General features: G+C 36.9%; 1 protein-coding gene across 6 annotated transcripts in view; it reads right to left on the reverse strand.

Annotated features, from left to right (window-relative positions):
* The window catches only part of DNM3 (dynamin 3), a 524707-nt gene that overhangs the window by 80046 nt on the left and 417593 nt on the right, over positions 1-27068 (reverse strand). For all 6 annotated transcript variants that reach the window (XM_087858849.1, XM_045814085.2, XM_045814069.2 and 3 more), the window contains one exon: positions 25901-26012. In XM_087858849.1, the coding sequence (XP_087714975.1) occupies positions 25901-26012 (112 nt within the window). The remainder of the gene's footprint in view (positions 1-25900; positions 26013-27068) is intronic.

Here is a 27068-nt window from a genome sequence, read left to right on the forward strand (position 1 = left end):
CTGTACCTGAGTCTAGTTTTATATCTTGTTATAATGCTTAAATATAGAAATATTTTAACTTTTCTGTTTCCACAGAATTCTAATTTTGAATTTGGCTTTTAATGGAAGCACATAAAAGTTGCCCAAATTTATAAAAATGGGGTTTTACTTATTTAATGAAAGACATATGTTCACAATAAAGTGTTAGTAAAGGCAATTCTTTGAGATACCCACAGTCCTTGACCCTGAACCTCTTGACCAAGTATGCAAGTCCAAGTATGCAAATCTCTTCAGTTATTGTCATACTTTCTAAGGCAAACCAGCAAATCAAAGGACAGGGAATATTTTTCAAATGAGGCAGATACTGGTGAGGCATGATGGGAAGTGTGGACCGCATATGTTTACAGTTTGCAGTTTGAACAGATTCCAGGTCTTCAAACAATCCTAGGTAAACTGGGCTCAGTTAACGAAGATCAGAGGCTTAAATCTTCGTAGGTTAGATTTTAGTATAGGGGGATCTTGCATTCTTATTTGAGGCTAGGTCAGTGTCTATCAACCTTGACACTATTGACACATTTGATTGGATAACTCTTTATTATGGAGGCTGTTCTATAAATAATAGGATGTTGGCTTCTACCCACTAGATACCAGGAGTGCCTCCCCATTCTGACAATCCAAAACGTCTCCAGATATTGCCAAATGTCCCCCAGGGAGCAAAATCATCCCTTGTTGAGAACCAATGAGCTAAGTGGAAATAACACTTTTCGCCCAGTTTCTTATGTGAGGGAATAATTGCAGTGGTAGAAGGATTTCAACAGGTTAAGCCTTTTTTTAAAGCTAAATTTTGCTCTTTGCATCAGATTCTTTTTTTTTGCCTAATTCCTTGAAGTGTCACCAATTCTCTTTGAAGCCATGTGACATAAAAAAAATTGTGTGACTAATGACTACTGAAATGACTAAAATGAAAATGCCCCAATTAGAACTTTCTTCACTTAAAATTTGGTCAGAAATAGCAATTATCCTGCAGAATGTGTGTCGTTATTATGTAAAGTTGGTGTTTAACATCCCATTTTGTTATACAATTAGATAGCCCTAAACAAAATTAGTCTTCGGATTTAGGTCTGATTAGGTTAGTTGGCATGCAAGAGAATAGATTTCCTAAAGCCTTATTTATACACTATTCTGTTTTCTTTTTGGAACTTTGTATACTAGATCTTGCTTACCCCAATAATTAAGAGAAATCCACTGCTAACTTTGTACTGAAATAATATGCAACAAATTGGGACAAACAAAATAAAATGGTTTACAAAAGAACACGGTCGTAAGTCAAAATATGCAAGTCCCTCTTCACAGTTTCTTAAAAAAAAATGGAATCCTAAATAAGTGACTTATTTTAGGTTTCATTCTGGGACACCTGTCTATGGGCTCCATCTATTCAGATTGTTTAATTTTTAATATGCAAGTGTATGGCTTCTATGTAACAACTATCATTTAACAACTGAGTTCAGGCATACATTCACATTGCCTTCTAGCTTCTTATGAAGTGCCTCATACTCACTTGTTCAGCCTACTTAAATGTTATTTTTCCTCCCATGCCCCCACTTCCAAACAGTTTTTATATAAAGATTTTCCTTACCTTATTGGATTTCTAAGTTTATAAAAATAATATTGGAGTACATTAGCAAATCAGTTAATACATGGTTGTCTAAAAAAGTCACAAATACCCCTAACTTTTCTTCAAACCCATTTACTACACCTTTCTGTCTGCCCATATAAACACAGACAGAAACACGTAGATGTGCGTGCACGCATACACATAAACGACACTTTTTGTATGTCTCCTTAGATGGTTTTTCCTCTTCTACTGTATTTCTTTTTTTTTTTTTTTTAAAGATTTTATTTATTTATGTGACAGAGAGACAGCCAGCGAGAGAGGGAACACAGCAGGCGAGTGAGAGAGGAAGAAGCAGGCTCCCAGCAGAGGAGCCCGATGCGGGACTCGATCCCGGAACGCCGGGATCATGCCCTGAGCCGAAGGCAGACGCTTTAACGACTGCGCTACCCAGGCGCCCTCTTCTACTGTATTTCTAAACGATAGATAATTTTGTCCTCAGCTCTCTTCTTTTTGGTTTCTATACTTTATCCCTAGCTGTGAAATTTTAAATATCTAACAATATCCAACTCTCTGTCTGAAGCCCTCTCCTCTCCACTCAGACTTATATATTGAACTGTATAGAAGATATCTCTACTTGGATGCTGAGATAGTCTTTTAAATATCCAGTTTTCCTTCAAGGACTTGGTAATGTGGTACTTCCCTGCCCATTTGAGATCAGGTGTGGCCATGTGGCTCACTTTGGATAATAAAAAGAGTATGGAGATGACACGTCACATTCAGACAGAAGCATTAATGGCCAGTGTGTGATTCTCCACTCATTCTTTTTCCATGCCATGGTGATCAGCAATAATCTCACCAAACTGAGTCTTGAAATGAGAATAACAAGGAGCAGAGACCCTGACAATGTGAGATGGGCATACAGCATGATCAAGAAATCTTATAGTTTGAAGCCACCAGATTTTGAGGGCTGTTTGTCACAGCAGTAGAACTGAGCCTATCCTGACTCAACACTGATGTGTCTGAAGCATCCCAAATTTAACATGGTCAAAACAATATGACGCATCCCATTTTCTCCTTTCCCCATATTACTCAACTTTTTAAATGGCACTAACATGTATCTGTTGTCTAAGACTCAATAATCTTTTTAAATTTTACTAATTCTTGCACTTTCCACGTCCAATCCACCAGTAAATCTTAGAAGACTGGCTTTACCAACAAAGTATATCCCAAATCCAACCACTTCTCAGTATCTCCACTGCTGTGACAACACCCCAAGCCATCATCTCTCCTCGGAACCGACACAGCAGGCTCTTGACCTTCCCTATAAACCCTGCTCCCATTTGTTGTTTTTCTTACTGTATTTTATTATTGGTTTGTAAGAACTCTTTAAACTTTGGCAAATAAAATATTAACTCTGCCTATCATATATATTGTAAATGTCATTTTCAATTTTAGCTTTCTTTTTTTTTTTATATAAACCTGGATCAATCTTTAGATTTAAGTCACTGATTTTAATGGTTGCTAGCCTTAATCTGTTTAGTTCTTGTTCAAACAAGAGTGCCTGGTAGAGTACCTAGCAAAAACACAGTTAATATTGTTCAATAGTCAACATGACTCTGAAACAAAAAGGAGGTTTTTGGTTTTTTTTTTTTTCCTCCTCAAGAGGAGCATTTCTTAGTAGAGACACTAATTCTGATCCTAAGACTTTAACTGTCATCCTGCTTTTCAATTTTCAGATTATACATTTTGTTGCATAAATGAATGAATTCAAGGCAAATGAATCAACTTTTGAATTTAAATTTTGCAAAATTCTTTTCATTAGCTTCATATTATATGTTACTATCTTTAAATAGTAGATTCTTAAAATAGTAGAAGATAGAGGGCCAGAAATTAGGCCATGAAATGGCTCTCTGGTAATCCTCAGATAATACATATATTTTTGTACATTATGCACAGCGTCGTCATAGTGGGCAATGGTGCTGACAGGTACAAACATGGAATTTAAGGAAGAAGGATTGGTTCAGGAAGATGGGGAGGCTGGGTACCATGGAATTTGAACATGTGAAACAAAGTCACTATTGAGAGCCATAGGCAATGAAGGAATGTAAGTGTCAGAGCCTCATAGCATGATGCTTCAACAATATGTAATTCAGTGAAAAAAAATAACATATTTGTACAGGCACAGTAAAGGGAAAGAAATTAACAAAATCTATATATTCATTGCAAATATAATAATCATAATAGACAAGATTACACAATTATACTACATTTGTGGAGTCTTAGATGCTTAGTTTTCATTATTTATATCATTATCTTTGACTTGCCTATAAAGTTTAATCTACTTATGTTCTATATTTTTCCTTCTGAATATTATTTTGAACATTTTATATTTCTTTCTTCTCACTATCCTCCACTTAAATATCTTTCTCTTTTTCATTAAAAAATTTTATTACTGAAATATAGTTGACATATAGTGTTATAGAGGTCTAAGGTGTATTTAAAACCTTTTTTAAAATTTTTTTTATTTTTATTTTTTTAAGATTTTACTTATTTATTTGACAGATGGAGAGGCAGTCAGTGAGAGAGAGAACACAAGCAGGGGGAGTGGGAGAGGAAGAAGCAGGCTCCCAGTGGAGAAGCCCAATGTGGGGCTCAATCCCAGGACTCTGGGATCACGCCCTGAGCCAAAGGCAGATGCTTAATGACTGAGCCACCCAGGCACCCCGAAACCTTTTTTTTTTAAACTGCACAAAAGACAGTTGTCAAGGAAAATGACAAAATGATACAGTAACAAAATTTAAAATTGCCCATACTATTAACATTTTGGTATGTATCTTCTCAGGATTTCTATGTGCAAATATATAAATATAAATATCATCCTGTATAAAATTTTTAAAACAAAAGTGGGATTATGTTATCCATGGTGGGGTTTTTTTCCTAGCTAATTTTATGAAAATCTCCATCGCAGTCAATATATACTTCATTTTTTAAAAAATTTGCTTCAAGGCATTTCATTGATGTACCATGCTCTACTTAAACCAATTATCTATGATATATATTGATACTGCTTTTAAACACTGGTAACTGTGAACAATGTTTCAAAGTGATTTTTGAACAAATACCTTTGCACAATTATTGAATTATTTGATAAAAATAAATGTTTAAGAGAATTACTTGGCCAAAAGGTTGGCATATAATCAAAGTATTTGATAAATAACACCAAACTGGCCACCTTCGAGGAGGGCCATATGTACACTGTGCCACATCTCATATATAAGAAGGACAGCTTCTTTATTATTACATAACATGACCATTCTTTCAGATCAAAAATGATGTATAGCTGGCTATTTTAATTTATAATTCTTGGTTGCTAATGAAACTGAACTTTATAGCAGTCCCCTTTTTCTTTCCTTTTATGGTATTAAATGAATGTATATTGATTTGGTCAGCTTTCTTTTCTTCCCGATAGGTTTTTGTTCTGTTTTAAAGGAATCAAATAGAAACAGTTCTATTTTGAGGGTATTTAATCCCTTGAATATCATACATGCTGCAATATTTTATCAATTTGTCATTTGTCTTTTAACTGTTTACTGTCTTCTGTACCATACAAAAGCTTTAAATTTGTATGTAGCTTAAGCTCTCATATTTTTCTTTCATTATTTTCCAATTTATTAATCTTTAATCATTAATTTCTTTCTTTAGATTTTTTTGCTGCTCACTTTCCAACCTTTTAAATTTATGTACTTCCATTAAAAATAATAATTCCATTTAAAGGTATTAGTTTTTCTCTGTATATAGCACTGGCCCTATCTTACAATGTTTCCTGTTTAGTGTTTTCACTGTTATTATATCCCAAATAGTCTGTTAAGTACTGATTTCCATTTGGATCCATTTTGGAGTGTATTTTCTTTTCCTGAATAGATCAGCTTTTACACTTAAAGTTTGCCAGGTGTATCTAGTTTTCTATAGCTTTTGTAGCTTATCAGATATCCAATATTTATTATTTAAAAAATATACACACACATATCTTTTGAGTCAACCTTATTTCTTATAATAATCACATTCTTTTTCATTTTAGTTTTTGTCCAGTTGATCTGCCAAAGATAGGGAGAAAAATTTTAAACTCTTACAACTATAATGATTCTGGTATGATTTCACTGTACAGTATGATAATCACACAAAGATAAATTAATAAAAAATTTTTAATTTATACTTTTTGATAAAAATGCTTTTGTAAGTTCTTAATTTTCAACCCAAAATTTATCACATTGGAATTTCTAAAATCATACTTGATCATAACATGTTTTCAAAAGGGAGGTATAAAATTTTTCCTTTCAGGGGTGCCTGGGTGGCTGAGTCAGTTAAGTGTCTGCCTTTGGCTCAGGTAATGATTCCAAGGTCCTGGGACTGAGCCCCACATTGGGCTCCCTGCTCAGCAGGGAACCTGCTTCTCCCTCTCCTCCTCCCCCTGCTTGTGCTTTCTCTCTCTGTGAAATAAGTAAATAAATAAAATCTTTTAAAAAAATTTCCATTCAAACCAATTCCATTAAAAAATATCAGCATACAAAAAGATGTTTAAAATACCGTCAGAGAGATTACTGAGAGGGGGCCAAGATGGCAGAGTAAGAGGACCCTAAGTTCACCGTGTCCCATAGATACAACTAGATAACACACATCAGTGCAAATAACCCAGAAAATGACCTGAAGACTGGCAGAACAAACTCCCCAACTAAAGGCAGAGAAGAAGTTGGGGCGCCTGGGTGGCACAGTGGTTACGCATCTGCCTTCGGCTCAGGGCGTGGTCCCGGCGTTCTGGGATCGAGCCCCACATCAGGCTCCTCCCTGTGAGCCTGCTTCTTCCTCTCCCACTCCCCCTGCTTGTGTTCCCTCTCTTGCTGGCTGTCTCTATCTCTGTCGAATAAATAAATAAAATCTTTAAAAAAAAAAAAAAAGAGAAGAAGCCACATCAAAGAGGGTAGGAAGGGAGGAGAGTGGTGGGACCTGGATGGACTCCCGCAGACCATCCATGGGTGGGATGGAGCCTCAATCAATGGTGGAGAAGGGAGAGAAACAGATTATCACACCAGGGAGCCCACATGGGGAAGATGAATCCCCAAAATATTTGGTTTTGAAAACTAGAGGGGCCAAATTTCATGAGTTCTTACAACCAGTGAGCCATAAAGCCTGGAATTTTAAAAATCAGAGGGCTTGGCTCTGGGAGAGCCCAGACGGTGATAGGAAGCTGAGTCTCTACCCTTAAAGAAATAGCATACATAACAAAGAGCCTGTGGAGATACAGCATAGAAGGAGCAGTTTGAAAAATGCCTGGGCATATGGGATAGAGAGTTACTCACTCATCTTAGCGCTCAGAGAGGCAGGGATTTCAGGGAGAACCCTCCAGGAACAAAGGAGCTAGCAAGGTACCATTTGCATCCTCCGACCCCCAGCATAAACACACAGCTGCCTCACTACCTAACTTGCTTACACCAAACCCTGCCCCACTATGCTTTAGTGGATCCACCCTTCCCAGTCACCTTTGCCTCAGTTTGGACTCGGTGGGTCCCCTCCTCCTGAAGACCAGTGCAAATCTTGCCCAAACCAAGTCTCTGACCAGTGTGTTTTGCAGGGCCTTGGTCCTGGCAGCAACTGCAGGCCCTGTGGAAGGGTGCACCTTCTTAAAATTGCCTTCCCTCCCCACACAGCCCCAGTCTCTGCAGCAGCAGCTACAGGTCTCATTTTGCAAGCAAACCAGTGTGTGCCTTGTTAAAACTACATGCCTTACCCTGGCTAGGGATCAAACACTGCCCACAATAGGCAAAGAAAGCCTCTGCAGATGACTAGACTGAAGGAAAAAGCAGCCCAGACATGACAACAGGTAACACACAACACACACAGGAGACACTCCTGAAGCATGAGGTTCTGGTGAACAGAGGACACTACACTGCTGGGCACTACAGGATTTCTTCATGAGGCCATTACTTTTTTTTTTTTTTAAAGATCTTATTTTATTTATTTTGACAGAGATAGAGACAGCCAGCAAGAGAGGGAACACAAGCAGGGGGAGTGGGAGAGGAAGAAGCAGGCTCACAGCAGAGGAGCCTGATGTGGGGCTCGATCCCAGGACTCCGGGATCACGCCCTGAGCCGAAGGCAGACGCTTAACCGCTGTGCCACCCAGGCGCCCCAGGCCATTACTTTTAAGAGCAGGAAATGTAGCTGACTTACCTAACACACAGACACTGGGAGTTAGACAAAATGAGGAGACAGAGGAATATGCCCAAATGAAAGAACAGGACAAAACCACAGCAAGAAACCTAAACAAAAAGGATATATGTAATATGCCTAATAGAGAATTTTAAAAAAGATTTTATTTATTTGAGAGAGAGAGAGAGAGCACAAGTGGAGGGGGGAGGGCAGATGGAGAGGGAGAGAAAGAGAGAAGCAGACTCCCTGCTGAGCAGGAAGCCTGACAAAGGGCTTGATCCGAGGACCCGGAGATCATGACCCAAGTCAAAGTCAGATGCTTAACTAACTGAGCCACCCAGACACTCCTGATAGAGAATTTAAAGCAATAATTGTAAAGATACTTACTGGACTTAAGAAAAGAGTGGAGAGCATCAGTAAGACCCTTAACAAGAGATAGAAAACATAAAAAAGAAATAATCACAGACGAAGAACAAAACAAATGAAATTAAAAATACACTAGATGTAATAAATAGCAGGCTAGAAGAAGCAGAGGAGTAAATTAGTGACCTGGAAGACAGAGTAACAGGAAGTAATCAAACTGAGCAGGTGTGAGAAAAAAAATTATGCAAAATGAGAACAGACTTAGGGAACGCAGTGACTTTATCAAGTATAATAACATTCACATTATAGGGATCCCAGAAGAAGGAGAGAGAGAAAAGGGGACAGAAAATTAATTTGAAGAAATAATAGCTGAAAACATCCTTAATGTGGGAAGGAAACAGACATTCAGATACAGAAGGCAGAGATCCCCCTACAAAATCAACCCAAGGAAGTCCATACCAAGACACACAGTAATTAAAATGGCCAAAAGGAATGATAAAGAGAGAATTTTAAAAGAAGCAGGAGAAAAGAAGATAGTTACATACAAGGGAAACTCCATAAGGCTATCAGCAGACTTTTCAAAGCACTGAAAGGAAAAATCTGCAGCCAAGAACACTCTATCCAGCAAATCTATTATTCAGAATAGAAGGAGAGATAGAGAATTTCCAGATAAACCAAAGCTAAAGGAGTTCATGACGACTAGCCTATAGGAACTGTTGAAGAGGACTCTTTGAGAGGAAAGGAAAGACCATAAGAATAAAAAATGTAAGAAGCAGAAAAGCAGTGAAAATAAGTATATCTGTAAAAGTCACTTGCAAAATAAAAGGATATAAAGTATGACATCATATACCAAAAATGTGGTGGGGAGGAGTAAAGAATGGGCTCAAACTTAAGCTACCATCTACTTAATATAGACTGGTATATGCAGATGTTATATATAAATCTAATGGTAACCACAAATCAAAAGCCAGTAATAGATATGCAAAAGAGAGAGAGAGAGAGAGAGAGAGAGAGAGAATAATCCAAGTATAAGCATTAAAGAAACCCAGCAAACCATGAAAGAGAACAAGAAAGGATCAGAGAAGAACTAAAAAACAACCACAAAACAAGTTATAAATTGGCAATAAATACATACTTATCAATAACTACTTTGAATGTAAATGTAGGGTGACAGAAAAGACATAGGATAAAAAACAACACGCATTTATATGCTGCCTACAAGAGACTCATTTAAGACCTAAAGACACATGCGGACTGAAAGTGAGGGGATGGAGAAACATTTATCATGCAAAGGGATGTCAAAAGAAAGCTGGGGTAGAAATACTTATATCAGACAAAATAAACTTTAAAACAAAAACTGTAACAAGAGACAAAGAAGGACAGTATATAACAAAAGGGACAATCCAACAAGAAGATATAACAATTGTAAATATTTATGCACCCAACACGGGTGCACCCAAATATATAAAACAGTTAATAACAGGCATAAAGGTACCAATTGATAGTAATACAATAGTAGTAGGGGACTTTAACATCCCACTTACATCAACGGACAGATCATCCAAACAGAATATCAACAAGGAAACAGAGATTTTGAATGACACACTACACCAAATGGATTTAACAAATACATTCACAACATTCAATCCTAAAAGAGCAGAATACACATTCTTTTCAAGTGCACACAGAACATTCTCCAGAATAGATCACACATTAGGCCATAAAACAAACTTAACAAATTCAAAAAGATTTAAGTAATACTATATATTTTTTCTGACCACAATGCTATGAAACTAGAAATCAACCACAAGAAAAAAGTCTGGAAAGAGCACAAATACATGGAGGTTAAACATGCTACTAAATAATGAATGGGTCAACCAAGAGATCAAAGAAGAAATAAAAAATTACATGAGGAGCATCCGGCTAACTCAGTTGGTAGAGGATCTGACTTTTCATCTCAGGGTTTTAAGTTTGAGCCCCATGTTTGGTGTAGAGATTACTTAAAGAAAAAAAATTAATTACATGGAGAAAACTGAAAATGAAAACTCAATGGTACAAAATCTCTGGGATGCAGCAAAAGCGATTTTAAGAGGAAGCTTATAGCAATACAGGCCAACTTCAAGAAGCAAGAAAAATGTCACATAAACAACCTAATCTTACACTTAAAGGAGCTAAAAAGAAAAAAAGAAGAAAAACATAACCCCAAATCAGCAGAAGGAAGGAAAAAAATAAAGATTAGAGCAGAAATAAATGAAAATAGAAACTAGGAAAACGATAGAGCAGACCAATGAAACCAGGAACTGGTTCTTTGAAAAGATCAACAAAATTGATAAACTTCCAGGCAGACTCATCAAAATAAGAGAAGGGGGGGGGGAGAGAAAGGACTCAAATAAATAAAATCACAAATGAAAGAGGAAAAATAACAACCAACACCACAGAAATACAACGGATTGTAAGAGAATATCATAAAAAATTATATGACAACAAATTGGCCAACCTAGAAGAAATGGATAAACTCCTAGAAACATACACTATCAAAACTGAAGCAGGAAGAATCAGAAAATTTGAACAGAAAAATTACCAACAGTAAAAGTGCATCAGTAAACAAGAAACTGCTAACAAACAAAAATCCAGGACCAGATAGCTTCACAGGTAAATTCTACTAAACATTTAAAGAAGAGTTAATACCTATTTCTTCTCAAACTTTTCCAAAAAATAGAAGACGAAGGAAACTTCAAAATTCACTCTATGAGGCCAACATTACCCTGATACCAAAACCAGATAAAGACATGCACTAAAAAGGGAACTACAGGCCAATATCCCTGATGAATACAGATGCAAAAATCTTCAACATAATAATGGCAAACCAAATCCAACAATACATTTTAAAAAATCATTCACCAGGATCAAGTGGGATTTATTCCTGGGATGCAAAAGTGGCTCAATATTCACAAACCAATCAATATATCACATCAATAAGAGAAAAGATAAAAGCCATATGATCATTTCAATAGACACAGAAAAAGTATTTGACAAAGTACAACATCCATTCATGATAAAAACCCCCAACAAAGTAGGTTTAGAAGGAATATATCTCAACATAATAAAGGTCATATATGAAAAACCCACAGCTAACATCATACTTAATGATGAAAACCTTGAGAGCTTTTCCCCTAATGTCAGGAACAAGACAAGAATGTCCACTCTTACCAGTTTTATTCAACATAGTACTGGAACTCCTGGCCACAGCAATCAGACAACAAAAAGAAATTAAAAAACATCCAAATTGGTATGGAAGAAATAAAACCTCCACTATTTGCAGATGACCTGATACTATCAGAAAACCTTAGAGATTCTCCCAAAAAATACTAGAATATAAATGAATTCAGTATGTTTGCAGGATACAAAATCAATGTACAGAAGTCTTTTGTATTTCTATACACTAATAATGAAACAGTGGAAGGAAAATTTTGAAAAACTCCATTTACAATTGCACCTAAAATAATGAAATATCTAGGAGTAAATTTAATCAAAAGGTGAAAGACCTATACTCTGAAAACTATAAAACACTGATAAAAGAAATTGAAGATGACACAAAGAAATGGAAAGATAGCCCATGCTCATAGGTTGGATGAACAAATATTGTTGAAATGTCTATACTGCCCAAAGCAATCTACCCATTTAATGCAATCCCTATCAAAATACCAAGAGCATTTTTCACAGAACTAGACCAAACAATACTAAAATTTCTATGGAACCACAAAAGACCTGAAATAGCCAAAGCAATCTTGAAAAAGAAATACAAAACTGGTATCACAATTCCAGACTTCAAATTATATTGCAAAGCTGTAGTAATCCAAACAGTACGGTACTGGCACAAAAACAGACACATAGATCAATACAGCAGAATAGAACGCCCAGGAATAAACCCACAATTATATGGTCAATTAATCTTCGATAAAGGAGGCAAGAATATGCAATGGGCAAAAGACTGTCTCTTCAGCAAATGGTGTTGGGAAATCTGGACAGCTACATACGAAAGAATGAAACTAGACCACTTTCTTACACCATACAAAAAATAAACTCAAAATGGATTAAGGACCTAAATGTGAGATCTGAAACCATGAAGGTCCTAGAAGAGAGGACAGGCACTAATTTCTCTGACATTGGCCATAGCAATATCTTTCTAGATATATCTCCTTAGGCAAGGGAAGCAAACGCAAAAATAAACTATTGGGGTTACATCAAAATAAAAAGCCTCTGTGCCTCAAAAGAAATGACCAACAAAACTAAAAGACAACCTACTAAATGGGAGAAGATATTTGTAAATGACATATCCAATAAAGGGTTAAAATATATAAAGAACTTATACAGCCCAATATACATTAAAAGAACCCCAAATAAACCTATAAAAATGGGCAGAACACATGAACAGAGATTTCTCCAAAGAAGACATCCAGATGGCCAAGAGACACATGAAAAGATGCTCAACATCATTCATCATCAGGGAATTGCAAATCAAAACCACGATGAGATATCGCCTCACACCTGTCACAATGGTTAATATCAAACACTCAAGAAATAAGTGTTGACGAGGACGTGGAGAAAAAGGAACCCTCGTGGACAGCTGGTAGGAACACAAACTGGTGTAGCAACTGTGCAATACAGTATGAAGGTTCCTCAAAAGATCAAAAATAGCATTACCCCATGATCCAGTAATCGTCACTGGGTATTTACTCAAAGAATAAAAACCCACTAATTTGAAGGGATATATGCACCCCTATGTTTATTGCAGGATTATTTACAATAGTGAAACTATGGAAGCAGCCCAAGTGTCCATCAGTAGATGAATGGATATAGATGTGGTATATATATACAACAGAATATTATTCAGCTATAAAAAAGAATGAAGTCTTGCCATTTGCAACAACATGGATGGACTACAGAATAATGCTAAGTGAAACAAACCAGTCAGAGAAAGACAAATACCATATGATTTCACTCACATGTGGAATTTAAGAAACAAAACAGCAAATAAAGGGAAAAAAAGATATAAACCACCAGGTAATGAGGATTAAGGAATGCACTTGTCATGATGAGCCCCAGGTGATGTATGGAATTGTTGAATCAGCATATTGAGTCACTACATTGTACACATGGAACTACTATAACACTGTATTTTAACTACACAGGAATTAAAATTTTAAAAAGTACAATACTCAGAATATGTCAAAAAAGCTATGAAGTAAGACAAAAATTCTTCTCATTATTTCTCATTAACTAGAGTGAAGTCACTTATTTTGAAAACAATAGAGGAAATAAAATATATAAATAAGCCTCATGAACCCTTCAGAAGTCCCCGTTCTATCACCCACTGTGAGCTTTCTGAGCAACAGATCAATTCTTGCTTTCTTATAGAGTCTATTTGACAAGATTAATAAATTTGGAAACACGATATAGATTGCAACTCACTTTCAAAGTTTTCTGCCTCCAACTGAACTGCCCTTTCCTCCAACTGATTACAATAAAAGGGGGTTCAAAAGCTAAGCATTAAGCAATGGTCTTTTAAGATAGGTTTGCCAAAAAAAGAACCAAAGGTTTATTGGTGTTGCAAAGATTGAGACAGACGATTCATTTTTATATGTACATAAACTGAAATAACACTTTGAGGCCAATAAGTTTTCATCCTTTCTTTTCACTTTAATGATATTCTTATTGGGTTATGCATAAATTAAGCAAATCAGATGGTCTCTTCTTAAATCCCAGGGGAAAACATTTTCTAAGCTTCTCTAAGAAAAATCAAGGAAAGCGTATACATCATTCAAAGAAAATAAAAAACCTTAATTCACCTGACTATACCTAAACTGCTTAGAATGTTCTGATTTGCACTTATACATATTTTAAATATTAGAAAGGAAATACATCATAATACATTATGATATTATACTGTCTGGTTCTTTACAGGTTTGGTGATGGTTTTTCAGTGTTATCTATAGTCTCTCGCCTTCAACCAAGGGCAAGAATTTAGGAGTCTCTTGGCCTAAGAGACAAGACAAATTATCATGCATTTAACATCTATGTCCTTCAGTATGATATATTTTGGTGACATTTGATCTGGCACACTCAATCTTTGCAACAGAATCCAGTGGATCACCAAAATAAATACTCTAGGTAATAACTACTTTTCCCATTAATGGAGGCCGACATTGTCCACTTGTCTCACTGAATGTGTTGGGAAATCACTAGACAAAGTATTTTTTTAATGTAAAAACAAGTGTTTAAATCTGATTTTCCTTTCTTTTCTTAAACAGCAAAACCCTCTGAAATGTATTACATTATTGCATTTAACCTAACCAGAACTTTATTAAGACTTAGATTTAAAAAATTGTTTTAGCATGTTTCTATTCTATTTCTCCTTTTCAAATGTTCCTTCTCTCTAATCAAGGTGGTCAACTTAATACTTCTGCCAGAAGAAATGTAAGAATCCTTCACTTTAAGAAGACTGAAGTAAAAGGGTAGTAAATCTCTCTTTCATAGGTCATAAAAGATTCATAAGAGAAGAGATTAAATGTAGTTTTTCCCCACAACTTAAAATTTTTTGAAGCGTTCATGTTTGAATTCATCAGGATTTCTTTTTTTTTCAGTTTTCATTTATGTTTCTGCACCAACATCATTAAGAATCTTGAGAGCTTTTGTTATAGAATTTTATTCCTTATTCAGTATTTCTCTACTTTTAATTTGCCTAATATCAAAGATATTTAACAAAACCCGAAGTCTTTAATAAAGAAATAAAATGAAAAGCCTATTATATTCCTAGAAATGCCTACCAAGAGAGGGCATCAAATTAAATAAGAAGTTAAATGTCTTCTTTCTAGGACAAGAAACATGGAGATTACTTTTTACCTGAAGGCCTCAGTTCTGCAAATGACGTTTTACATTTGTGTACAACAAAGTAAGAAAAAGAACAAAAACAACCCCCCCCAACCCCATTACTGTATATATTTGTTCACATTCCCAAAACTGACTCATGAAGTCCTAGACTCTCGTCTTCCTCATGAAGACATGGACTTGGAATCCACAGTTCAGGGAAACCCCTCTAAGGAGGAGACAGACTTTACCCTAAGCGATTTAGAGTATCACTATGCCAACAGAAAAACATTTTCAAAAGGAAAAATAAGTAATGGGCTTGGAAGGAATTTTTTTTTTTTTTTGGTAACTGTGATCTCTTCAGAAAAGGAAAATTTGCTTTTTAAGGAAAAATAACAAAATACATACAGTTGTTCAAAGAGGAATGTGAACCTTGCTGTTTCATTCCATTGTAATATAAATCTGTGCACCTATCATGAAAGTTTGTTTCCTTGGAGTTTAGAAGATTAGATCCCAAACCCAAAGTGTAATCTAATAAAGGTGGCTGGAGCAGATCAGCTGAGTTGTTACGAGAAAATGGATAGTAGGCTTGTTCCGTACAGCTCAGAATATATGTATGTGGATATGTGTGTGTGTGTGTGTGTGTGTATTTACATTGCATTTAACATATGTGGGAAGATGAATCCATTCATCCTGCTCATCTAAAGAAACATGAATTCAGCAGACTTCATTCTCTTGAGTCTGGTTAATATCATAAATAATAAAATGCCATTCCCTAAATAAACAATTAGCCATTGTGAGTCTAAAATGAGTCACCTTTTACAGCTGGCTCACGTATATGGCAGGCAACAAGTTAGGTATGTTGCCTTGGGGACAATTCAGACCAAGCATTCCAGAATTAGAGGGAAAAAAGAACCTCATATTCTCCTTTTGAAGACTCCAGATCTATACTCTGGAGACAGCACAGCTTGTATTCCAGTGTTTTCCATTTATACTGAAATTCTAAGCTAAAGGAAAATAGCATGCAGATGTGCTGTTTGTGATTTCAGGAGGCTTTTTCGTGCCAGAGTACATGGTCAGGACAACAATTGGATTTTTAAAGTATTAGCATTACATTTTTTCACCATTCATAACATAAACAATGAAAAATTAAGGCATAAGGGCAATAAACACCAGCACCTCCAAAGTAGCCACTTTTCAATTAAAAACCAAAGCATTCAGTGCTCGCGTCTTTAACACTCTTCAACTGACCCTCGGGCACCTGAAGATACCCCCTCAACATTGTACTAAGTTTTCGTTATGCAGATGGTGGCTCCAGGTGCGTGAAGACCCTGGAAGATCTTCTACATCATCCTAGAAGTACCCTTATGAGCAGCAGCTTAGCATTTTGGGGTTTTACTGCTCACTGCATTATAATGATCTGAAAATCAGTAAACTCTATTAAACTGAACATTGCCCAGAAGAACTTGACAAAGCAAGACACAATAAATGGATGTCTCCTACTTTAAAGGAGTGTTTTCTTTGGGGAATTTTACAAATCCCTTTAAGTCATCAGTGAATCACTAGTGAAAGAAGCAAATCATTAATGCTTTTCGAGGGGTCTACGGGTTAGCACATCCCCCAAAATGTCAGCAGCTGGTTCTCTGATCATCACATACACAGACTCATTATTGGCGCACTCACAATTAGCTCATGGCATTTAACAAACAAGACATGGAGCACATGAAATTCTAGACAGAGACTCAATGTAAGTGACTAGATCAGACATATTTACTACTCAAGAATTGAAATACATCATTTGGTGTCAGAACAAAAATATGGGTTTTTATATTTTGTCCAAATGTTTTTTCTTTTTTTTTCTTTTTTTTAAAGATTTTATTTATTTATTTGACAGAGACAGAGCCAGCGAGAGAGGGAACACAAGCAGGGGGAGTGGGAGAGGAAGAAGCAGGCTCCCAGCGGAGGAGCCCGATGTGGGGCTTGATCCCAGAACTCCGGGATCACGCCCTGAGCCGAAGGCAGACGCTTAACGACTGAGCCACCCAGTCGCCCCCCAAATGTTTTTTTCTAATAGTGGTAGTATTAGGTAGAAATATTATCCTTTACTTTGTGCAAGGAATCTCTAATTTCATAAGCTACCTGCCATTTTTAAAAAGTGAACTATTAGTGGACTGAACTCACCATCTCGCTTCTTCACAAATGTCTATCTTGTACTTTTGTTGTAGTATTTTTAACTTTATTTAATATTATTACTTGGGTCACAAGCAGTTCTATTCAGATATAAATTCATAAAGTGACACATTTTCAATACCAACCACGACTTCAACATATTCTATAACAGCACATTCCATCAAATTAAACTGCAAGATTTCCCACATTTGTTTTACATTCTATATGTATGGCTTATGAATAGCAATTTTGATGAATTCCAGCTGGTTTAACTATGCAGGCAGCCCCTTATAGAACAGATTCTTTTCAATTCTTATTGTATTCAATGAGGCCCATTTTAAGTGGGCCACCTGGTAGGATGAAACACTAATAATTCTCCATAGAAAAAAGGAAAAACAAATCACCGTGCTAAACTTAAGACCATCTTCCCGAACTATGCTACTATTATAGAGCTAACGTAAGTGAGAAGTAGTTCTAATCTTTTGGAAGAATTGAATTGAAATTCAAACAAGCCAGCAACCCTACGAATGACTAACACGCTCATTCATCTAATGACAATAACAACATGAAGATAATTTTCACCATCGGTGTGTGCCGCCTGGTCTCACAAATCTATCCTGCACATTCGGTCTCCTCCTCCATCCCCCACACCCTCCTGCTTCCGTCCAGCTGGAATACATCAGGGTGCAGAAGCCAAGTCAAATGTGGACCCCACCCTCTTCCATCCATTTTAAGGCACCTTCAAAGCCAGAGCACAGATCTAGTTCAGTTTCACCAGCAAAGCCAGCCATCCTGCTATTTAAGACTCCAGTTTGGGGTTTTTATAACTGCACATTAACATAAGAGCTTTGATTTTTGGTCAAAAACTTCGCTGCACTGAGTTTCATCAGATTGTTGTACCCCTTCTGCGGAAGAGTCCTTATTATTAAATCTTCATAATCTTTGCTCTCAGTGTTGACCTCTTTCCTTATGTTATCAACCTCTCCGAACCACCCAAAAACCAACCCTAAAGAACGTAACACTGCCCTTCCAAAAGGTCAAAACAGAACAGCCATTAGGATAGTCCAAATGTATGTTTTGCCCGGCATTTGCAAGCCCTGTATCATTGGTGCGCTGTCGCAGACAACAGTCATTTCAACGTGCACAGAAACACTCTTGCCAAGATACATGCGGTGGGGGGGGTGGGGGCTGGAGAGAAAGAGGAGCTGCAATAGGGCAAAGAACTTACTTTGCTGTTCCCCTGTGCACGTAGCCGCAAGGAAAAACAAAAACAAAAACAAAAAAGAAACATGTTAAACATAAACTTATTTAAAAATTGTAAGGTTTTTCACGCTAGAGCAAAATCAAAACAAATAATTTATTCACTGACATCCTCTACATACAGCACCCGGAGCCCATGGGCAAGTCAAAGAATCCACTTATATTAAATGAAATCATATATTTACAACAGCAGAAAATTATGACAGAGATTTCCCCCTTTCTTTCTACCCGGAATCCTTGGAGTATGGGAACCTAGCCAAAAAGCACTGGTTTGAATTGGTAATAAGTGAACTGTTAGCATGAAAGGCAAAATAGTTAGTATGTCAGCTTGCCCTTTCCTGACAGCCCCTCCTCCAACATGCCAAGCAGTGGAAAATTTCATCAGCCAATGCATTTTTAAACAAACACTGCATCCTTGGTTTCAAAGAAGGTGGAAAAAGAAAGAAAAGGGAGCAGAGGAAAGGAGTGGGTGGTTCTGGGGAGACGGGGTAAGCAGACCAAGTTACGACCTCCATCTGTACCATTTCTCTACTTCATAAATTATGAGTTTTGTCTCGGGTTGGCATGGGAAGTGAAAGCTGTATAGTGGGGATACGGCCAAAATAAACACTGGTCCACATTCAAGAAAATGGGTCTGGAAAGGTTAGTCACAAAAAATGCAGTCATTTCTAAAAGAGACACTCTGGATGGAGACACAGAGAGCAGCCAGCGACAGGCGGCGGGCAAATGGCTCTCCTGTTTCAAACTGGAGCGGCAGGAGTATGATTTCTATCAAACAATTTAACTCACATATGGCTTAAAAAAATAAAATGGTGATTCATTATTCCCAGGACAACCCGAGTCCTTGCAAGGTCAGATCCTGTGGGGAAGGCATGATGGGATATGGGCAGGGAACACATCTGAAGTCTTCTCACAAGGGGCCCAGGAGGAATTTCTCGCTGAGATGCAGAGTTGAAGAGAGCTGTTAGTAAAGTGTGTGCGTCTTGTGGACGAGGCTGAGCCCAGGGTGGAGTAACAGGTTGGGCTGGAGATCTGGCATTTAGTTGTCAAAGAGGATGTGCAGGGAGAAACACTACATACAGAAATTTTCTGGAGAGGGGCAAGGCAACAATCACAGGAGAGGTGTTTTCTTAAAAACAATGCCAATTGGTGACTATGGGGAAATGTCTACTCCAAGGACATCACAGCCATCATATTTAATAATAACATAACGTAAGTTTAAAGACACTGAAAGAACAGTGTAGAGAAGCTTCTTGGCATTGGGAGTTGCCATGATATCACCGTTAACATCACTGGCTTCTGTGAGACATAAATAATGACACAAGAATGAATGAAGGGGAAAAAAGAATGAAGGGGGGAAAATAGGGGAATATGCCAACCATTCAATAAGGCAATAAAGATCCCCACAGGGAATTTTATCAGGAGTAAAATACTATTTTAGACAATAACAGGACCCTGGTTCTCCAAAGAAGTGCAATATTGCTGAAAATACCTCCAACAGATGGAGTTTATTGAATTCCACAGCAGTGCCGCTTTTGATCACCAAATAAGTTTCAGGAGTTCAACCAAGTATTTTTGCACATTAGGGAATGACTGGCTTCTCTGCTCGATGGCAGACGGTTCTGTTTGTAGTGGCAACAATGATGTCACAGAGTAGGGGGCCCTGATCTTTAAATATGAGAAACATCCATGTGGAGGACGCGGTGTGGCTTTGCCATTTCTTGCTTCCTTCAATCATCTCCCCATCGTCTATTCTGAGAGAGGCATAACACTCATGAATGGCCAACTGTAAATGTTTTATAATTCCCTCCACTACTCTGTGTGGCAGCAATTTATGTTTAGATCACGGCAAGTACCTCCACTGAAGAAAAACGAAAGTCTTCAGCATTGGTCATGTGGCTGCTTGACGTGGTGTGGGAAGTGCTGCTGAATAAGCTAAGAAGAAAGCGATGTGTGGCCGGGCTAAGCATGGGCTCTGTCAGGCTTGTACTAACCGATGGCTGAGTAAACAAATGCATGTGAGTGCTCATCCCATATTAAAACATATTTATGGAGGGCTGTGGGCGTTCCCCTTCTCCCCCTCGAACGATACAGAGACCCTCCCCCCAGTTGCTATTTGCCACAGGAAACATTCAGTTTTAGAGTCTATCCACAAGGAGTTTCTGAAGTCCCCAAAGACTTCATTGATAGAGTGGGTTCAACTTCCAAAGCAGTCCTAAAAGCATTCACTATGACTGGGAAGGTCTTGAATTCAGAAGTATAATGAAGTTCCAGGGTGTTTCACATTCTACTGCCATCTTTCATCACTTAACCCATACCCTAGAGGGGAGGACCGTCTATCTGTATAGCCAATGGAAATCTCTTCAGAAATTCTCAGGTGTATAATACTTTAATATTATAAATTTATAATTTATAATATTATAAATTTAATAATTTAATTCCAGGGCCCCCACTACGCTACAAGCTGCTCCTTTCCAATAGCCAGCAGGCCAGCATCGGAGGGCAGGCTTGTGAATCCTCACTTTTCCTCACAGACAGCCCGTTGGGCTCACTCCTGACAGATAGACGGAGTCTTCCAAACCAGCCTGGGCACAGGGCGGCACAACCCCAAGACACCCCCTAAAGAATTCTGCTTCCTCAGCCAACAGTTAAGGAAATTCTCCCTCACATGCCCAAGTCCCACTGACTGTCTGCAAAGACAAAAATAACTACTAAACTGGGAATTAGGGCTTCATGGACCATGAATGATTTTCAATAGTAATAAAGGCTACATGGCATTGAACACATCCACCCGGCTGTAGCACTACGCTGGAGGTGATGTGCAATCGTCCTCACTTAATCCTATAAAATCACACAGGGAAAGGTAGCATTATTTTGAGTTTAAAAAAGAACAAACAATTGAAGAGTTAAGTAAGTTGCCTGAGCCACATGGCCAATAAATAGAAGGGTCAGGATTCAAATGTGAGTAGATCTGACTTAAAGTCTACCTCATTTCACTGCACACAAAATGTTCCAAAGAATTTGGAATTCTTTAGTGTTTATATACAATTTAAGTCATACTGTTAGCTGGCAAAACTGTTCCAGGAAAGTCCGTCATTTTTTATATCACGTTCTTTAGATATTTAATGAAATTTACATTTATTTATATTCACACTTACTGATGCATGTATATATGTTTTTTCCTGTAAAATTATCTTTTAAAAGTTCTTTAATTGTAGCCTATAAGTCTGGTACTCACATTTTTTAATCTCATTTTCATCACTAAAAAAACCCCAAAATGCTATTAACTAATTCCATTAGAAACATCTTTACTTCAAAATTGTATAACAATTCAATTATTCAACAATATAAAATTTTATAGCAGTCATAATTTTAATTTAATGGCCAAAGGAAATAGAAGTTAGAGCAATAAAAATTCTGCTAAATCCAAATTCAGATTTAAATATATCTTTAAAGTACTGTGGCTGTTCTGAAAGATGAGGTGACTGGTAGAAGGCTAAATCTGCGGCTCAGAGAGGTTACGTGCAAGTCCATGAAGTACGGCAGTGTCGTGGGAAACTGGACCCAGCACTCCTCATTTCCATTTCAGGGCCACACATGACAGTGCTCAAATATGAAGTCTACATTTTGCTTTGGATCCAAAAAGGTTAAGGGACAAGCAGTAATTTGAAAATCCGCATAGAAATGCAGTTAGGCTGTTGCATTTTATACAGATGTCCACTGTAGTTCCTACCACATTGTAATTATTTGCACCCCTCACTTCCACTACACTTGAAACTCTTACGAAGTAAGAATTGCATCTTTTTATATTTGAATTTCTAGAGTCCACCGTAACAGTGATGGATGAAGGGAAGGGAGGGAGAAAAGAGTGTGGGAGAGAAAGAAAGAAAAAAAAATCTGTAAAAAACTCTAAGAGAAACAACCTAAGAGATAGAAGAAACCAGGTAGCAGAACAAACACTATGATACGAGTGACATAAAATATCCCATCATGTGGACACGACAGAAAAAATATGATGGGGAAAAGCGTGAAAAGCGTGTCATAAAAAAGTGGGCAATCTTAGTTGAAAAAAACGTTCGTCCAAAACCATAATGTGTGTAATGGCTATTTACCGAAATGAAGCCAAAATTACACAATTTTAAAAAATGATTTTTGTAGACTTTTTTCCAGTCAAAATAGAGGTGTTTTGTGTAGAAAGCAGAACTTCTTGAGTCTAGACTTATGTCCACGTATGATGAAAAATGTTTCATTTTTAGAATAGTGATTGATTTGCTGTCAACTCAATGGTTTATTGATACAAAACCCAAATGACACACCAGAAGTCCTAAAAATTGACTTACAGAGAGACATCTGTTATTAGGTTAATCTGACTTTTTCATCAAATCTTTCTAAATTAGGAATAACTGCACCTAAAAGTATCCACTCCCCCCAAATCTAAGCATGCTCACAAAATGAATGTTTACACAAGCATTCTACTTAGATTGCTTTCAGTAGTTAGCTGCCATTTAAACATCTGAAAGTCAAGCAATCGTGTAATATAACCTCCAGAACTACACGGTGCATAAGAAATGCAAATATTGTTTATGATGAAAACTGAGAAAAGCAACGTTCCTGGCATACTGCCAAGTTTAATTTCCTGTCATGTCTTTGGCATATAGTAAAAAACACCTTTGTCTCGACCCTCCAAGCAACTGTACCAAAAGTGTATTTATAAACAAAAGTGATGGGAAAAGAATCAAACAGATTGTGTACGACAACGCTAGATTTGCTTAAAATTGACTATTCCAATCAAAAATAGCAAATATTTCATCGACCGTCTCCTTCGTGCAGAGCTATGGATACGTGAAAATCCAAATTTATAAAAACAATTCACCAGAGATAGGTAATTTTGCTTTTCCAAGACAGTTTTCTCTCACAAGAGATGCATTACATAATTTCTTTAAATAGCAAACTCCGTCTAGTGCATTTAAAATAAGTTAGACAAAAGCACAACTGAAAAAAAATCTTCACAAACATTACAGCTGCATGGCAGGAAGACATACATCCACACATTAACATTTTATACAACCAAGCATTATTTGGAAATAGAAAATAGCATAAAGTATTTACGATCTCATTGGGCTACATTATAATATCCACACTGTCTTAGCTCTCACTACTTGTTAAAGAAAGCAGTCCGTGATGAAAATAATTATCATCATCATCACCATCATCATCATTCTTATAAACAGAGTACCTACTTGTGCCTCCCCTGTTCAGTGCCTTCCCTGCATTCTCTCACTTAATCCCATCAACCAAGCTATAGGGGATTCCTGTTATTTCCCTTTTATAAATAGGAATTTTGAAATATAAAAAGGTTAGACATCCCACAGCTTACATGTGAACTTCTGGAATTTCAGTCTTGGGCGTTTGACACTAAAACCTCTGATTGAACACACATGCTCTACAGCTTCCTGTAACACCCTGCCATATAATCTTCTAGAAAATGTCCATCCTATCATGTCACTAACCGGCTTGAACCCTCTAATGGCTTCCCATCTCACTCAAAACTCAAATGCTTACCACATCCTTCAAGACCAATATAATCTAACCTGACCACCTTCTTGGAAACTATCAGCCACTCTTGTCCTCCCTCATTGTTGTTCCAGACACGACTTTTTGTTGCTCTTCTGAGACAATGAGCTGGCTTTGCACTTGCTAGTCCTTTCCACAAATAGTCTTCCCTTCATTTCATTTACTCCCTCCATTCCTTCAGGAGCCTACTCAAATGGCAACTCTTCAAAGGGACCTTCCTTCATCACCTTTACTAAAATAAAGCTTACCTGCCCCTCTCTGTCTGTCCCTTTTTCTTTATTTTTTATAGACAGTATCACTCTCTTGAAATCCCACTATATAACTGAACAGTTATTCGTTCACTTGTTTAATGTCTGCTCCTTGGGGATGGGACCTTATTGCTCACCTCTGTAGCACTAGTGCTTAGAACGGTGCCTGGCAAACAGTGTGTGCTCAACAGGCTTTTGTGGACTGAATGAAAAAAAATTAAGTATATGTACATTTTTAATATAGGATTTTTGTGAAATTAAACACACTACCATCAACGGAGAGGGAAGAGTAATAAGAAATGATTAGAATTAATAAGAAAAGTAGAAGTGGTTTTCCTATTTTTAAATGACTTCTCACGTGCAATTTTTGGAGTGGCATATAGCTATGTAAATATATATGTACACAAATGACAAGATTTGGACAATTATGGAAATCATACAGATACCTCTGTGCTTGGATATCACCAGGAAAGGGTTTTGTTTCATTTCATGTGGAGGGCACAGGGTATGTTGTGAGGGGTTTGTTTTAGGTGCTGGCTAGGCAAGGGTAGGTTAGGATGGAGTTAAGAGGTCTATGTGTGAGCTAAAATAACAACAATGAGAAGAACATTTGGCACAAATCCCCAATCCTTTACCTCTGGAACTCTGTTAAATTCTAGTGCAACCTCAGGGATGTACTCAAATCTAAAGTTCCTCCAGAGATGCTCCAATTGCTCCCCTGCACCCACATTTCAGACTTTCTCTTGAGAAGACTCTTCCTACTGGGGGCCTAGAAATGACCTGGCTTATGCATGATCAGTCCTATAAACTGATCTAGAGACAAGTAAGCACCACAAGGGTCAAGCTGTACCAAGTCCCCAAGGCTCGGGCTCAGCACTGCATTCTGAGGAGACACCTGGATGGAACATCTCAAGGGGAACAGGAAGTAAGCAGCAGGAGCCACTCGTCTGCAGCATCTGTCTAACGGTATGTGTACATATGTTGGGTGGGACTTCTGAAATTTAAATCCAGACATTTCCCAAAGAACACAAATAGAAGTTCTGTTTATTAACTTGAATGAGAGAAGTGACTTCAAATACTTGAAGTATATTTATAAAGATAAGTAGGAATGGCAATATAAATGTTTTTCTTCTTTCACACTCCAAATGACATTAACCAGAGTTTGAATACAGATATAATTTTGGATTCAGGTACTACAGACATAATGAAAGGAGGTAGATTTTTATAAAAATAAGTACATTTTAAGGGTACGAAATAGTGTTATGACGTGATATATACTATGACTATATGAAGAATGTTCTAAACAGCTGTATGAATACTAGGACAACTGTGAAATAGCACATAAAGGAAAATAAAATTTTAAATTACAACAAAGAGATTCTATCTTGGTCTGAGATTATGTATATTATGTTTTATGGCAGAGTCGGGCATTTTCTCTAACAAACAAACTGATAAACTTCTAAAAACTAATGGAGAAAAAGAAATATGAGCAAAGTATTACTTAGAACTGTTCCATACTAATTAAGTCAAAAGAGAACTAGTTTCTCCATCATATAGTATGTAGAATTATGTCTTCTTAAGCATGGTTAATAATTGTAAAATAAGAGATATATCCAACTTACTAAAGATTTATCAGGATAAACTCCAGCTCTTAGTAGAGATGCCTTCCAGCTGTCTACATCCTCCTGTGAGTCACAGGCCAGCTCAAGGAAACGATAGTCTTTGTATACATTCCTGGAATTAAAAAAAAAAATTGTGCTTTTAGTCTGAAACCAAATTCAAAATGATTTTATATCACTGTAGACAATGATGATACAAATGACAGTCCAAATGGATAATTCTCTGAAAGTCACTGGAGGAAAATAAAACCAATTCATCGCATTTAAAATAATTAGCAAATTCCTATATTTATTATATAATCTTTTAAAAACTTCACATTAAAGAATTCAGAGCCACTTGTACTGCTAAGCAATAAGAAGGGAAGGAAACAGAAATGCTCTCAAGATGATACACTGGGTGCCAAGTCAGAGTGGTGCCAGGGGAATGGATCTGCTGTTGCCTAATAATTAATCAATTTTCTGAAACCATTTTCTAAGTCTAAATGGTTCATAAAACTTTAAAAGGTAAGGAAATTATCTTATAAACTTAAAATACTATCCTAGATTCAAAACAGGAACGCTCATTGATATTGAGAAAAGAAAAAATAATTAAATGCCTACAAAGTGCATACTGACAACTCAGACAATACTGTAACTTTATTTCTTTTCCTAACAATAAAATAATACATAAGATGTAATACATGCCCATTTAGAAAGATTTGGAAACTAGATAAAAGTATAAAAATAGTGCCAATCATCCCTTTTCCATGGTTTACAGATAAACTTATTTCTTTACACTCTTGTTCTATCAATCTTTCGCACAGCTGAGGTCTCCCCAACCCCCATCTCTCTCTGTCAATTTTGAGTCCTTTTTTACTTACTATGATATTATGGTCATTTACTTATGCCATTACATCTTTATAAACATCAAATTAGAGTGGCATGATATTCATTAAAATAAATGTCTGATAATTTACTTAACCTCTTTCAAATATTAATTAGGTAATTTCCTTCTTTTTACAATCAGAAGTACTGCTTAAGTGAATATTTTTATCCATAAGCCTTTCACATTTACTCCTCTTACTTTCTGAGGATAGATGCCTATAAATAGAGTTACAGGATCAAAGTTAGTCATTTTTTAAGACGCCGATAGGCATTACCAATCACCCTTCCAGAAGAGATAATCCAATTT

Source organism: Ursus americanus, chromosome 2 (genome assembly GCF_024610735.1).
Source record: "Ursus americanus isolate L20-20 chromosome 2, mUrsAme1.1.p, whole genome shotgun sequence".
Lineage (NCBI taxonomy): Eukaryota > Metazoa > Chordata > Mammalia > Carnivora > Ursidae > Ursus > Ursus americanus.